Source organism: Cololabis saira, chromosome 9 (assembly GCF_033807715.1).
Source record: "Cololabis saira isolate AMF1-May2022 chromosome 9, fColSai1.1, whole genome shotgun sequence".
Lineage (NCBI taxonomy): Eukaryota > Metazoa > Chordata > Actinopteri > Beloniformes > Belonidae > Cololabis > Cololabis saira.
The window spans coordinates 36254550-36270293 of record NC_084595.1 but is presented as its reverse complement, the minus strand read 5'-3'; the positions used below and the strand labels follow the sequence as shown (position 1 = coordinate 36270293).

The following is a 15744-nucleotide window of genomic DNA, read 5'->3' as shown; positions in this document are numbered from 1 at the left end:
TTTATTCCAACAATTATTTTTTTGATTTATCTTGAAACATTTTTCTGTTAAATGCCAATGAATAATACATTTTACCATTCTCACAGTTCTTTACTTTTAAATGTGAAAAAATAAGATAAATGCTTATATTGTTGTAGCGTCGTCACTACGTTTGAGAACCACAGGATGTTTTGTTTTGAGAGGCTCGTGCCTGGCAGTTTTGCTGCTGTGATACGCTATTTCGATTTTACTGAGTGTACAGAGCACCATTTTGTTGGGTTTCTCCCTGACAAAGTCCCAAAGCTGAAGCGTTACTTAATTGACATAATCGATTTACGTCGACGCATTGTTGCAGCTATAATTTTCCTGCAAACAATATCAGTATCTGCAGATCCACAAATTGATTGGTACAAGAGAACAGTTATGCGGTGGAGGTGATGCTTTGATTAGGTTACATTTCTAGAGATAATGCTTGGATTAGGTTGCATTTATAGAGGCGACACTTGGATTAGGTTGCATTTCTAGAGATAATGTTTGGATTACGTTGCATTTGTAGAGGTAATGCTTGATTATGTTGTGTTTGTATCCTCTTCATACTTTACCATTAGGGTGCAGTGAGGGTGATCCAAAACCATGCTATGTTGAAAAAGCAAAATAATCCCAACTGCTGAAAGAGGAAGAAATCTAACTTGACATCACAAGCAACCATTTTTACACATATGGTAGAGAACAAAAAAACACCATCTTAATTCCAAGTTGACTCTTGCCCATGTTCTTCCTCTATTTCAGATCTACGTGATGCACACCTTGGCTGCTTCCTTGTCTGCTTGTATATATCAATGTCTTTGCGACGGACACAGATACAGGTAAGTGTTTTTCTTGAGCGTTTGTTAAATCTACTCACCAATTTGTTTTTTTGTTTTTTTTGTCTTTTCTGTAAATAATAATTTCTCCTCAAATATAGATTTTTGAAAATGTCATTTTCAAGGCCTGGAAAAGTTTTGGAAACATAAGTTCACCCCAAAAGTTTTGGAAAAGTCATGGAATTTATTTTTCTCACTTAATGATAACATTTAGTAAAAACAGCCTATAAGGTAGATTTAAAATTGATCAATAAATATTTCGTATGGAAAAGTCTTGTGTCCTAGCATCTTGCGTATCATGCAGATCGGTTATTATTACAGTTATTACAGTTATATTAGATTACTATACAACATATACTACACCATAGTGCTGGTATATCAGTGTTAGTTTAAACAAATGTTTATTTTGTATAAAACCATAATTTTCATTAGATCTCCAACGTGGTGACTTTTAACATAGTTTTATTCCTATATTTCATTCATACATTGATGTTTTAAAGGTCATGTATATCATGGAAACTTGCTGCCAAGACATGGGAAAGCCATGGAAATGTGTTGGTTAAAATGTGTGGGAACCCTGATTGTTTGCTTTCCATTTAAGTTCACTGTTCAAAAATAAATTGGAAATGATTCTTTACACTGATGATTATTCAGTCATGGCAAAATCATTTAAATGTTTTATGTCACTTAGGAATTGTTTTGTATTTTCTTCACAACAAAAACCACTAATGTTTTTTGTCCACGATCAATGTAATGTTAGCTACACAAGTAAAAGGCTGCTTTTAAAGTAAAAGGGACTGAAGCCTCTGTTGTTAGGCATTGATACAGCATAACAACAACTTATCTTTGAAATCAATCATCAAGGTGTATAAAGCTTCTTTCTCTGGCAAAAGACACCTTGCAGTGTAATCTAAAAATATCAAACATGTTTACCTCACAAAAGCAGACTATTCAGTGACTAAATGTTTTGCTTCTGACGACTGGGTTTTTATCCGTTATCATTTCTGTCAGACATATGTTGTGAGTACAACTAGGTAGAGAGGAAAATGGTCAGACCTGCCTTTTCTCCAGTTCCTTGGTTGCTATGGTGATGGCTTTCCCAATACATTCTTTCAACTAGAACTACTTAGAATAATCATGCATCAATGGGTGCCACTCTTTCTCTTGGCAGCTTCATGAAAACACATCTGCTCTTGTCAAAAGGAACAATTCCCAAAATCTATTTGAATACTCAGACTTGTGCAGCCTTGTTGGAAAAAAGGTTTTTAGCTTAATGCATCAGTTCTTTCATTTTCTGTCATATTGAAGTTTACATTAAAGACACATTATTTGACTTAATTCTTGGTCTTCATGTTTAAGTTTGAATCAGCTCATCCAGTGTAAGATGAAAATATTTCTAGGGTTACTGGTGCTGGAGAAATTAGAAGACGTTGCGCTCATACAGTTCAAATCAAACACTGCAATTGTAACCAAAGAGGAGACTGTTTTTCACGATAATCTTATATTCTTTGTTTTCTTTTTATGAAGCAAAGCATAGTGGGGAAAAAGGTTGGAGGTTTGGTAACAGAGAATATGACAGTCACTTGTGCGTTTTGATCACGTTGAATATGAATTATGAGAGGTGAAAGGATAGTGTTTGTTTGTCATTCTTATTTCAAATGCTTAAGTATACTTTGGGGTCTTGCAGATGGTAGGAACATTGTTTATTTAAAACTGATGGATCCTAAGTTCCAGTCAGTGTGACAGCTGTACAGTCGGGTTTAAACTTCGGATGGATGAATGTGAACAAGATTCTTTTTTTTTTTTAAATAAACACCCTGACTTCCAACCTTGTTGGGGCTTTTTTTTTGCGAGTTCCCGTCATGCTTCACAAAATGCTTTTCCAAGCTGGGACCTTAAGCCACTGCCCTATAACATCAAAGAACAGAATGAGTTTTTTTGGTTAAATGTCAAAAAAGGTTTTTAAAGTCGAGAGGGACACCTTTAAAGTATTTTGTCACTGCAAGTTGTCTAACCTTGGAATTCAAACTTTGAACAACAAATAATGTGATTAAATAACAAAAACACTTGTTTAAAAGTCACCAGCACATCTACACACAGCATAGCCATTATTACATATTTATGGGAGTTGAACAATCACACTAAATTAGTGAAGTTATTTCTAATTTAACACCCTCTTTGTTATGGTAATTATAATTTTAAAGTTTCCTGGTGTGTTGCAGCAGAGGTTTGATGAAATGTTTTTGTTTGTGGTGGGAGGGTGGGAGTTAGCATAAAAGTGTGAATATTTTCTTTTTTAGTGCAATCTGAGTTTTCCTTCTTAATAGTAATATAACTCTTCTCCCTTCCCTTTGTACATTGACTTCAGTTTAATTTGGTTTGGTCTTAAATAACCAGCATGTGTAATATGTAGCCTCAAAGCCCTGGAGGTTACCGTATCTCTGCATGTGCACTTTGTGTGTGGCTTTGTGGATGACACTTATGAGAAAAGCCTCAGGAACAGTGACTGCTGCTCTCTTTGAATGATGTTCCCTTTGATTGTTGCATTCGTTTTGATGTGGGTTCTTTTTTTCGCAGAAGCCCAAAGTGGGACTTACTCAATGTTAGAAACTTAATAGACTCCCTGGTGACTTAATCACTCTGTATTCTGCGTTTTCTTTTGGAAAAAAGAAAAAATCCTGTCCAACTTTCCATGTCTTTGTGTATGCATGTGTTTTAAAAGCAGCATGACCTGAGAACTTGATTACTGACGTTTCCTTCGTTATGAGGGATTTCTTCTGATACCAAACAGCATAGACAGGCGGATAACCTGAAATTCAGCGTTTTATTTTTTCATGTCTTGACAGAACGTAGCTTGATGGCTCGCCTCTTTCTTTTGAGACAACAACCCAGAATTCAGAACAAAGTTAAAAAATTTAAACAGAGATATTTTTAAACTACATATTTACAGAAGCTAACCCAATTTTTTTATATTACTTTTCAGCACAGCATTATGTATTAAATATAAATGGTGCTTTGTATCTTCATACTGACTGTGTGAGGCTTATTTCTTTTTTTTTTTCCCCTGTTTTTCTCCACAGTCATGTAAACCATTTCACAGGGACTGTGTATGAAAGTGTCCTGCTGTCTCAGAAGCAGCCACACAAAACTGTGAGCATGGACGAGTCTGTTCAGCCAAACACTTCTCCTGCTCAGTGGCCAGGTAAGCCAAGTAAAACAAACAGTTTTTGCTTGATTGAGAAAAATATTTCTTCTAAATGTCAAAAAAAAAAAGTAAACCATTATGAGGTTGTCTGCTTCAGTGCTTATTTATTTCCCTTCTTTGTTTAAGACATTCAACTCCAAATACAATTGTTCCTATCGATGTAAACTGTTATTTACATACTTGCGGCACATTTTATGAGCAGTATTGTTATGCTTTTGTCTGTTACTCTGTAAAATGCATTCCTGTGATATTAACATTGAAACAATAACAAATGGAAATCCTTACTTTGTAGAAATCTGCAACTGACACCACCGATATCCCTTACCGAATAGATGACTCGATTTTGAAGCATGTTCCTGAAGTATGCCTTTTTAAGAAGGAATGCAAATATCTTGAGATTTCTGTAATTCTTTTTTAGTTTTTTTTTGATTACAGAAACTCCCACACCTGTGTATGTGTGTATATATAATCATGAGAATGCCCCTTTAGTTTTCAGTGAAGAGGATGAACGTTGTTAGGTGACTCTGGTCCCCTTAAAGGAACTCTCTTATACAGTTATCCATAATAAATGACTGAAAATGAAGTCAGTGTAAATACTAGAGACACTTCTGGTTAAAACATGCAAGGTCATAGTTAAATCATTGTGAAAATTAACTCTTAACCTTTGATAGGAAATAGTTTGTACTCAGGCAGCCATATTCACATTTAATCATGTGATCACAAGTGCTTTGAATTTTTTGGTATTTTTTTGCCCAGGTCAACTACTATTTGAAGTGATTTTTTTTTTTTTTCTTCTTTATTCATCTATCTGTCCAGGTATCGCCTCTCTCATTCGTCTGTTGAGCTCAGCAGGTGAAGAGAGCCAGCCAGGCTTAGCTGTGTTGCTGTGTGAGGTCCTGACTGCCGTCTTCCTCAGCCTTTTTGTTCACGGCATGGCCACTCACTCCAGCAATGAACTGTTTCGCATCGTGGCCCACCCGCTCAACAGCAAGCTATGGGTGACAGTGTTTGGAGGTGGCGCCCGGATCCCTGTTATTGAGAAACCCAGCAGTCCAATAATAACACCCCCGCCAGGTAGTTGTCTTGAAATGTCAAGTTTTCGGTCTACTAGTTAAGGTACCCAGAAAATCAATTGGATTTAGTCTGGTCAAACTAGTCAGATTGGGCATGACCATGTTTTGTGTTTCTGATTCAACTGGTGAAGCCGATTAAGCCCTAGCTCTTGTCTCCCCAGCCTCACCAAGTGGCTCTGACAGAAAATCCAGACGATTCAGGTTTCTCTCAGGACGCAGTGGATCGCGGGAAGAATCTGGGATGGAGCGGGAGGGGCTAACCAGTCCCAAATACGCTACTGTTTTTGAGCAGGAAGTTCCTTCCATCTTCAAAGAACAATTTGTCCCTCCAGAGCTGAGTATTTGGGATTATTTTATCGCCAAGGTAATCCAGAATAACAACAAAAGACATAAACACAAAAAAAACGTATTTTATCTCTTAGTGGGATGATGTTGATGGAAAAAAAATGCATCATGATTATATTAAAATAATATTTGTGTGTGTTTGTCCTCTTAATTTTTTTTTATTTTGCCTTTCAGCCGGTACTGTCCACATCAGAAAACAGAATTGATTATGACTCTGAGGAGAGCCAGGCCAGCCAAGATGAGGATGATGAAGATGAATATGAAGACATGCTTTACCCCAACTCTCCACAGAGAGAGCATTCAAATCACAACTCTTACAGGTAAAGATTCTGTTCTGAACGGATATTAGTTCTTACTGTGACTCATCTTCACATCAAGCCCAGATGCTTTGATTAAAACTGAATGTGTTTACAGCTTGTTGCCTAGAAATTCCGCGTCTGAACACAAATTGATGTCCAGAATGTTTTTAAGTGAGAGCTTCAGAACTCATCTGATTTCTAATTACTTTCTTTCCTTCCAAGTTGGTGTTTGATGCGGCTGACGATGGTTCAACTGGTGTTGATCAACCTCAAGTCCTTTTACCCAGTGGCAGGGTATGATCTATTAGGTAAACTCCAAAACACACACCCACTAGTGTGCCAACATCCTCTACAGAGACAAAATAATGCCTTTTTCCTTTACGTCTGTCTTTGGTAACCTTTTTGCCTCATTGCTTGCATGTTCCTGCTTCTTTTTGACACAGATTTGCCTGTGGCCTCGCCTCTGTGTCACGCTGTGCTCAAAACTCTGCAGCGCTGGGAACAGGTGCTGCAGAAAAGACTGGAGATCTTCGGGGGGCCCCCTTCAAACTATATCTCCACTCAGCTCCACGATGAAACCCCCACACCTGGCCCTGCCCTGCTCCGACACAAAGCCCTGTTTGAACCATCCAACACCCCATTCAGGTACGATCACAGAATCGTATACATCCAAATTTGTTTGTTAGGCATATCCATTCAAATTAAAAATATGCCACTGCATATGTAGATAGGCATAACCATAACCTACATAGCAATTGACTTAACCTTCATGGTATCACCAGTGAGAATTCAAATCCAAGACTCCCCACTTAAATGAAAATTAATTTATCCGTGTCACATTTTCCACTGACACATCTGAATAGCAGTAGCAAACCATACCCGTTTCTTCTTTTGCACCATGGTTGACTCATTTTACAAAGCCACACCGTATAAAATTCTGACAGTAAACTAGAACTTTCCAACAACTATGGAGAAAATGAACTTTGTTTGAGGCTCTTTGTCTCAGCACAACCATTTCCCTAGATCAGAAAACGGAAAGTGCTAAATAAGTGACTGAGATGTAATACCAACACTGAAGGGATTGTTAATTTTTCAGTATTCCATAGTACAGTAATCTATATAAAATTTCCAAAGTGAGTCATGCCACATGGATGCTCTGAGTTTTAGCACTTGCAACGTCATTTTCTCTCAGACCCCACACAGTGCAACCTCAAGCAGTTTCTGATTGGGATAACCACCACATGCTATGTTATACACATAACAGTTTTTTTAACTTGCCTGATATGAAGTGTGTGCTGCAGACACAAGCATTTTTTTATAATTGCCTCTCTCCGGTCTTTTTACCTTAGCGCCTTTAGCTTAAGTTATTTTCTTTTTAATAGGGAGTTGCAGCTTGAATGTGATAGAATTTTAATTTGGAGCTATTAGCAATAATTCTGCCGTTCTCGCACCCAACAACACAAGATGACATCTTAAAACTTTTATATTGCCCACTAAACACCGGTGACTATAATTATTTTCATTCAGGCTTCCTCCGTTTTCCCTCCAGCCAGCTCATTACGCGAATGAGACATAGGCTCTGAAAGGGTTTAAACACTTTAAACACCTTAATCTAAACAAAAACATTGTGGTGCTATCGTTATTTATTTATTTTGTTTGTTTTTTTCCCCCATCAGAACTAGCCACCATTCAGCGCTGCCAGTGAAACGTTTATGGCAGTATTTGGTGAAGCAGGAGGAAGTGCAGGAGACTTTCATTCGAAACATCTTCACAAAGACACCGGGCACAAATCAGGTGGACAATATTTACAGTCTGCTGTCCGGCTGCATGAGGCTTGTTGTTATAACAGTCACTAAATATTTAAATATTTTGTAATGGTAGAGTCTACAGTGTCTGTCTGTACCCCCCTGGAAAAATTATGTTGTTTTTTTTCCCTTTTACATCCCTTTTAGTCTTTTCTTTTATTCTGCGTGCAAACAAGATGTGCAAACTTTCTCTAAATGCATGTTTTCCACACATTTTGATTAACATCACAGTAATCCAGTCTCCGTGTATGTTTGCATGGTTTTTCATTGGTTGTTGTGTGTTTTGTGTGCGGGTCACCCCCATGCTGCTTCCCCCAATCAATAATGTGGGTTCAGGACCAGACCGACAGTCTGAAATATTCAGGATTGGACGAGACAGGAAACAATCAGGTACTGCTACTTCAAGATCAATTATTTCTTATGGTGGATTGTAATGGACCTGGTGTCAAACCTCAGTATCTTTTGCAGTACTGTACATGAAAAAAAAAAAAATTAAATTTATATTTTGGTATTTATTATTTATGTACTTATTCTTCATTTTTTGAAATTATAACCAGATAATCTATTCCCTTATGGGTTTAATAGGTGCTGCAGTGATGGATACTGAGATAACAATTATGATAACTGAATGTCTTGGAAGGAAAACATGCCTGTTGAGTGGTATCCTGTATATAAAGAGACATCACATATCTCATAGTAGGGTAATTTTGACTGAAATTGATTTATTGGCACAGTCCTTCCAGATGAAATTAGTCACTATAAAAAATAAATCAATTAAAAGGAAAGAAAAGGAATGTGTCTGCAGTTGTAAAGCTTTTTTTGTTTATTAGCAAACCTTTGAACTGGAGCCAAAAAGTCAATGGTATTGTACTGTTTGATGAATCCCGTAATCACACCAGCGTTTGCATGATAAAACTACAATTCTTTGCATGCGGAAATATACACATCATGTTCCATGTGATTGCCAACTACACCTGAGTAGTAAATGTAACTTGTCAAGTCTTGTATTAAATTGCATAAGTGCGATCTTGTCAGAATTGCAGAACATTTATTTTTAGGGCCATGAACCCTGAATGTTCTTGTCAGAGTTTGATATTAATCTTGCTCTCCAGTGTCTAAATATTCATGCAGATGTGAGCTATAAATCTTAAATTGCATGGTATGCTGATGCTGTGCAGAGGTTTTCTAATTTTCTGGCTCCTCACTGTGCAAGCTGACACATTGTAGGTACTCCAATTGGCTCTGAGTTAATTAACCCAGTCTTTGGGAGGACGAGCTATGAAGCTGAACAGCTTCATGTTAATGGGCCCAAAGCTGTCGCAGTGAATTTGCATCCTACAGGGATTATGTGCTCAGTGAAAATGGCAAAACGCCATATTTAGAATTCTGCAAGTCAAGTTTTGTCTCAATTTATCCCATTTGACATAAAAAAGACATGATCTTTTCCTCTTTTGTAAATGCAATGGAGACTATAATTCAATCTAATCTTAAGTAAGTATGGCATCAGAATTTGACTACAGCACAATATGTAGAGCTACAATATAGCCTGCAGGGCTGCATACAACCAACACAATCTATATGGTTCAGTACATGAGCCAGCTTTTTGCTAAAGTGCTGTCATGCTGCGAATTGGGGGGAGAATTCTTTATATTGGCTGTTGTGGATATCAGCATGGCTTGATGTGCCTTATCTCCTCTTCTAAACCTTAAAGGCAGGACACACAAACAAAGAAGCCCGAGGTGCTAAAAATTACAGGATTAACTTGATTTATGAAATTCTTCCTCTGCATTTGTTCAGCTCTCTTGTCGCTTCATTTAGCTTAAAAAGAAATGTAATGGAGATTGTGGCTGTAATTTGTCTGCAGGAAATGTTTGGCAATGTTTTTGTTGTAATATTAGATGTCCATGGTGGTGATATATATATATTTGTGTGCTTTCCTCACTGCAGACTGAGTCAGATCTGGGATCGCCTGGAGGAAAAGCACGCATCATCCACAAAGAATCTGACATCATCACAGCTTTTGCCATCAACAAGGTGAAACCCTTTTACTGAGATGTCACCAATAATACAAACTGCTATGAGGAAAAATAAAGTATTTACACGTTTGCTTATCCAGTTGGCATAAGACGTATCTTTTTATTTAAAACGCATTAAAATTTCTCAGCAATGTTAGGAGGCATCAGTGCTACAGAAGTTGGTGCATCAGTTTTTTTTGTTTTTTTTTTATGTTGCTGGAGTTTCTTTGGAGCAGAAATATTCAGCTGTTGTAACAGGCTATTTATCAAATTAAAATAATTAAAATATGTATCAAAGCAATATCAGTTCTAGTCAAAAAAGGAGAGTCCAAGGCACGCTTCTTGTGGAAAAATATTAAAAAGCCTTTATTGAAACACGGCTAATACGTATAAAAACATGGGAGCAGAGACCCACGCGTTTCGGCGCAAGCCTTCTTCAGGGTACTGCTCAAACAGGAATTCCTAATGAATATTCCTAATGAATCAATATCAGTTCTCTTTGTCTAATGCAAATGCAAGTTAAAGACAGATGTGGAACGCCTATGGCTGGGGGTGCTACTGTTTCATAACACCCTGGCTTTTTATTGTTGCTGAGCCCATGTTTTCTTTGTTTAGCAGTAGGAAGTGTTTCCGAGTTGGTTGAGTGCAGCCTTTTTTCTGTTGCTGCTGTGTTCTCAGCGATGTAGAAAAGAGGGCAACCCTCAGGCTGTTGTTCAAAAGCAAATGCTTGGATAGTTCTGTTACTAAAGGCAACGTGTAGCCAGAAGAAGGGTCTTTATGTCACTTGTGGATTTCCGAATGTTTCAGAGTTTGCTCACGGCGACGTCTTTACACAAGGTTCAAATCCACTGCAAATTGTCACCATGAAATCTTCAACGTGACCTTAAAGTTTGATGGGGCAGATCTGCCATCTGCAGATGGAATGACTGGTCTGTGTATCTAAAACTATCCCACTGTGAAGTTAGCTGTAGCACACTTTCTTTCTTTTCCCTTCCCCCCCCGAGTATATACAAGTGACATCTTGATAATGACATTAACATAGTTGGATATGTAACATTAATATGAGCTCTGACCAGCAGGGGAGTTGGAAGGCGCGTCGGTCGTACTTGAGCACAGGACAGATTAATCGTGTTTGATGCGGAGGCGCCTTGAGACTGAGCCTATTTTCCTCGCTACTTGGCCCTCTGTCCTCCGCTTGTCCCATTCCTCACTTCCTGTCTTTGTCTGCCTCCCAGGCAAACCGTAATTGTTTAGTCATGGCGTCCACCCATGACATTCAGGAGCTGGATGTTTCATCTATCTTGGCCACACAGATCCTGACGTGGATTGATGATGATGATGCTGAACCCAAAGGGTAAGAGAGCAACCTGCATGTTGAATGCACCTGTTGAAACTTCTGTCCATTCACCTTTTCACACTTACTGCAGAAGAACTAAACTGGGTTGTTCAGTGTCTTTGGTTCACCGTGTGTTGCTATAGTCACACAGCTCAGTAAATTTACACAGCACAAACATAAAAGCTTGCAAGAAATATCTAATCTCTAATGTTTATAAAGGATACAAGCAATCTTTCAAAGGGCTGTTTCAAAAAATTTAGAAGCTGATTGGTTTGTGTACTTGTGGGAACTTGCCATAGTTCTGATGCAAGTTTAGTTATCCCAAAAGTCACTCTATGATGTTGAGATTGCTTTCAGGAAGTTGCCATCGTGGATGTTTCGTGCTTCTTACATGTTGCTGGTTATGTATTTGAGGTCGGTCAGTTGCTGTAGTATAAGCTGGTGACCTCCATCATCTTATTTAATTTTTTTTAATACCTATTTTATTGCTTTTCAGTGTTTGTGGTGATGACTTCCTGGTCGTCCATGCACGTGATGATTTTGCCACGCTCCACGGCACAACACCTTACACCCACAGCAGCCCTGGGACACCCATCAACGTGCCCTGGCTGGGGAGCATGCAGACAGGCAGAGGTGCAGCTGTGGTAAGCTCCAAATGTGCATTTGTTTCTTATAACATGCAAGTCTGTAAATGTTATCTGATAAATGTACACCAGAGACTGTATCACGCTCCATTTAATGATGTCCTGTACATTTAGGAGAACATTTTCATGTAGTTGGACCTCACTTTTCTTCATCAAGAAACATGTGTATTACTGTTCATGGCTGCCGAGAACAATCTGACAGCCACTCAGTTGGCCAGCTTGACACCAAATGACATTTTGTGAACATAACACATGCAGGAAGTTAAACATAACTACATGCAAAACACCAGCTGATTTTGGAAAGAGATTGTTTAAAATTACATAAAAAAAAAAAAAAGACTCCTGATTACAAGACAGCGGTTTGTGTCATCTGAAATGTAGAAAAGTGACAAAGTGGCATTAGTAAACAAAATTAAATAAATTACTCTGGTTTTGGACTGGATACTGTAACAAACTAGAAATATATTTGATGTGTTCATAAAAAAAAAAGCTTTATACTTAATGGATAAAAGAAATAACTGGTGCACTTGAATGTGTTTTTCTTCTATCTTTGTGTGAACAGCTGTTTGTCTTTACAGCACTTCTTTATGAATATGCAAGTAAAATGTCTCTAAGCATCTTTGTCACGTTGTTTTGTGATGCAGGTCTTTTCAGCAATCTAAAACAATGACACGAAAGCTGAAAAAAGTCCATGAAAACTTTTTTTTTTGTTTAAAACTCATCCTTTTTACATTTGCAAAGACATTATTAAACAATCATCAAAACTTTAAGGCAGCAGGATAACTTGAATGGACATTGGTTTAAGCATTTTCAGTGTAGGAGCTACGGTGAGACATCGTGTTAAAAACATAGAGTTGGTCCCCATCAGCTTCCATACCGTTAACATGACCTGGCTTTACATGTATAAAACTCTTCACTGCTCAAATGAATTGATGTTGTCTGCTGCTCTACATCTGATATTCTTTGTACTCAAAGCAGTCCAAGTGAATTACATCAATAATTCATCTTTATCTGCACCCAGTTTGCCAAAAGCATTGTGTTTGCTAACGTCAGCTCCTTCTATTGACTCACATAGGAACTAACGTAGTTATTAACTGGTTGTTAGATACTTAGTCCACAGCTCTGGTTTTATTGTTGCTTTTTTGTTATGGAAAAGTTTCAAAAAACAAAAGGGTTTTTTGAAGTCGACAGAGAAACTTGAGGATAGCAGTTGGAAACGAGATTGATTCCTCCCCGTTGTAGCAACGTGAGTCATGTTGATCCGACCTGCTCACTTATGGCTCTTGTTAGGCAGAGTGGAGCGCAAGAGCGCTGCTTCATAATTAATTTACCAACCAGTCAGGCCATGTGAAGGTTGGAGGAGAACGCAATTGGAGACAATAATGAGGAAAATAAAGACTCTGAATTGATATCGCTGTTAATATGAGCCTCACTGGGCAAAATGTGGGATGGAAACGCGTCTGAAGCGCAGTATTTTATCATGATTATACCCCAGATGGATGTCCAAACTTTTGGTCTGTACTGTAAATCCAGATGAATTAGTTCAGGTGTCACAGAAATTATAGTTATTGGTTGTGATAATGTTTGTTTTTTGAACATGCATTTGATGAATGCTTTCACCAGATTTCAGTCATACCCTTCATTCCTAAAGTGGTCTCTTATGTCCTTGCAATGACATTTCTCAAACAGCTCTTCAAAGTCTGCTCATGTCCCTAAATTCAACGCTGTGTTTTATTCATTCAGTTGATTCCAATGTCATTCACCTTTAAAAGTTACATCATTGTCAGCTCCATAATGGACCTTAATGCCCCATTCGCAGGAGATTAAAATGATCTGGGGACCTGCGGTAATTTGTAATAATTGCATAGGACATCTGTGATCTTAATCCTGTCCAAATGCACCATGTCTGTGATTTGTAAAGTAAGAATTTCACAGCAAATTACCTACGTTATTTCAGCAAAGACCGAGGCAATGCGATCGTTTTAATTCCTTCCGAATGCAGACGTGCAGGCAGGAAACCTTTTTTTTTTTTTTTTTTTTCTTTTTTAATCCTCTCGTTGCCTTCTCTGTCTCTTTTCTGCCACAATTATGCCAATTGTGGTACATAGTGTGGTGATATGATCAGATTTGTCCCGATTTGTCCTCCAACCTTCTGTCTTTGAGATCCTAAAATATAACCCGCTCCATCACCTCAGGCAATAACTTTTTTTTCTGTGTGTAGTTTTGTTAAGCTTTATTTATTGTTCAACATAATGAATCAGGCCATTTCCACTGAAATCCTTCTCCTCCTACTCTTCCCTTCTCCTTCCTTTTCCCAGATGATCAAGAGAAATATCAACAATGTCAGAAGAATGACCTCCCATCCCACACTTCCGTACTGTAAGTACAACTCTGATATCTGCCAGCAGATTAGACAACTATCTGCCTCTTAAAAGTGCAATCCAGACATCATTGCGTAACTACATAGCCTGAAAAGTTTATGTAGATATTCAACAACTGGAAATGTTTGGGGTTTTTGTTTTTTTGGTCCTTTTGGCTCCAGTGCTGCTGTTGATTTGGAAAAGTCGATGTCAGCTCTCACGCTGCAAACTTTAGGATGCAGCTGTGTGGTGTTTGTAGGCTATGCTAATTCCTACCATGTCAAAGTAAACAAATTAATTAATAAATAAAAAGCCTTTCCAAGTATGTATAACAGTTTCCTTTATCAATTATGCAGTGGATGAATTTTTGGAACAAACAAATGCCAAAATATCATGTTGAGACCTGAATGTTCCCTGAAATGTACCAGAAAAAGAGCCTTGTTGACAGTTTATTTATTTATTGATGTTATTTCTCCTGGTTCAGACCTGACCGGTGCTCAGGACGGCAGCGTGAGGATGTTTGAGTGGGGTCACTCCCAGCAGATCATCTGCTTCAGAAGTCCAGGCAACTCCAGAGTCACCAGGATAAGATTCAACCACCAGGGAAACAAGGTTGTGTCCCATATGTCCTGGGAAGGGGGACACATTAAACTGTAAACTGCTATCACACAGATACCAGACTATCCATGTAACGTGCAAATTCAAAAGCACTTTTTACAAGCATTCCCACACAAACCATAGTGGGAAGTTTGTCTTCGGCACAGGTTGTTACTCGGTTAAGTGAAGCCAGCTTCTGAACTCGGGCACTCGCTTCAAGCTGATAATTCCCTCAGATGGTACTTTCCTGTGCCAGGACCATCTTATCTGCTTTTTCTGGCTAAAACAGGAAAATAAACTTCTGGAAGTAGAAAAAAAAACACACACACAGTACACTCAGAGCCCTTGATTTTAGTTATGTAAGTGGTGCATGGACTTCTGAGATAATTTTAGCGCTGTGCACATCACCGGAAGGTTGCACTAGTTCTCAATGATCGGTTGAGCACCCAACGATGAAAATGTGTGTTGCAAAACAAAGAATAACTCCCACTCCATTACTGCGAGGACTAAACATCTGTTGTCTGCATGTTTTATGCAGTTTGGTATTGTAGATGCTGATGGGGGTTTGAGTCTCTGGCAGACCAACATGAGTGGGAACGCACCAAAGCCCTACCTGGTAAAAGAAAAGTAGAATAATACTCATAATAGATTTTTCTGATTGCCGTCTTTTCATTTCCTCACCATCACCCTTTGTTTTCTTCTCAAGCCATCGATTGCCTTCTGTTTTTCTTTCTGGCAGACGTTGCAGTGCCACAACAAAACGGCTCATGACTTTGTCTTCGTGGGATCTTCCTCCCTCATTGCCACTGCAGGGCTTTCATCAGACAACAGGTACCTGACACTTTCAAGGAGATATTTTTACTCGCCTGTTTTTCATGCCATGCCTACGTGTTTGAAATTTAGCGTCACTAATGTAGCATGTGAAGATGACGAGTCCCCCAGACAGATGCATGATCCTGTGATGAAGATGTGCTTTGTAATTTGGGATTTAATTTATTTATTTTTTGTCTCCACAGGAATGTTTGTCTGTGGGATACACTAGTGACTCCTGCTAACAGCCTTGTACACGGTAAGATGTGGCACAACTACAAGCATTTTTCTTGTAGCAGCCTTTTAGAAGAATCTGCTCATTTACAATATTTTTAATGCCTCTGTAAGACAAAGTTGCTTTAACCACTCTGTCAACCTTCTACCTCCTGCTTTTTTCCCCTCTGTCTCATCTC

General features: G+C 38.4%; 1 protein-coding gene across 2 annotated transcripts in view; it reads left to right on the top strand.

Moving 5' to 3' along the window:
• Nucleotides 1–15744, top strand: part of LOC133450637 (dmX-like protein 1) — a 52271-nt gene that overhangs the window by 30821 nt on the left and 5706 nt on the right. Inside the window, exons 33-49 of one of the 2 annotated variants that reach the window (XM_061729413.1) lie at nt 769–845; nt 3923–4044; nt 4864–5121; nt 5282–5484; nt 5640–5785; nt 5987–6072; nt 6208–6409; nt 7441–7558; nt 7906–7959; nt 9517–9603; nt 10820–10938; nt 11417–11564; nt 13883–13943; nt 14409–14536; nt 15060–15137; nt 15261–15352; nt 15538–15590. In XM_061729413.1, the coding sequence (XP_061585397.1) occupies nt 769–845; nt 3923–4044; nt 4864–5121; nt 5282–5484; nt 5640–5785; nt 5987–6072; nt 6208–6409; nt 7441–7558; nt 7906–7959; nt 9517–9603; nt 10820–10938; nt 11417–11564; nt 13883–13943; nt 14409–14536; nt 15060–15137; nt 15261–15352; nt 15538–15590 (2032 nt within the window). The remainder of the gene's footprint in view (nt 1–768; nt 846–3922; nt 4045–4863; nt 5122–5281; nt 5485–5639; nt 5786–5986; nt 6073–6207; nt 6410–7440; nt 7559–7905; nt 7960–9516; nt 9604–10819; nt 10939–11416; nt 11565–13882; nt 13944–14408; nt 14537–15059; nt 15138–15260; nt 15353–15537; nt 15591–15744) is intronic. The other variant, XM_061729414.1, reaches the window with a different exon arrangement.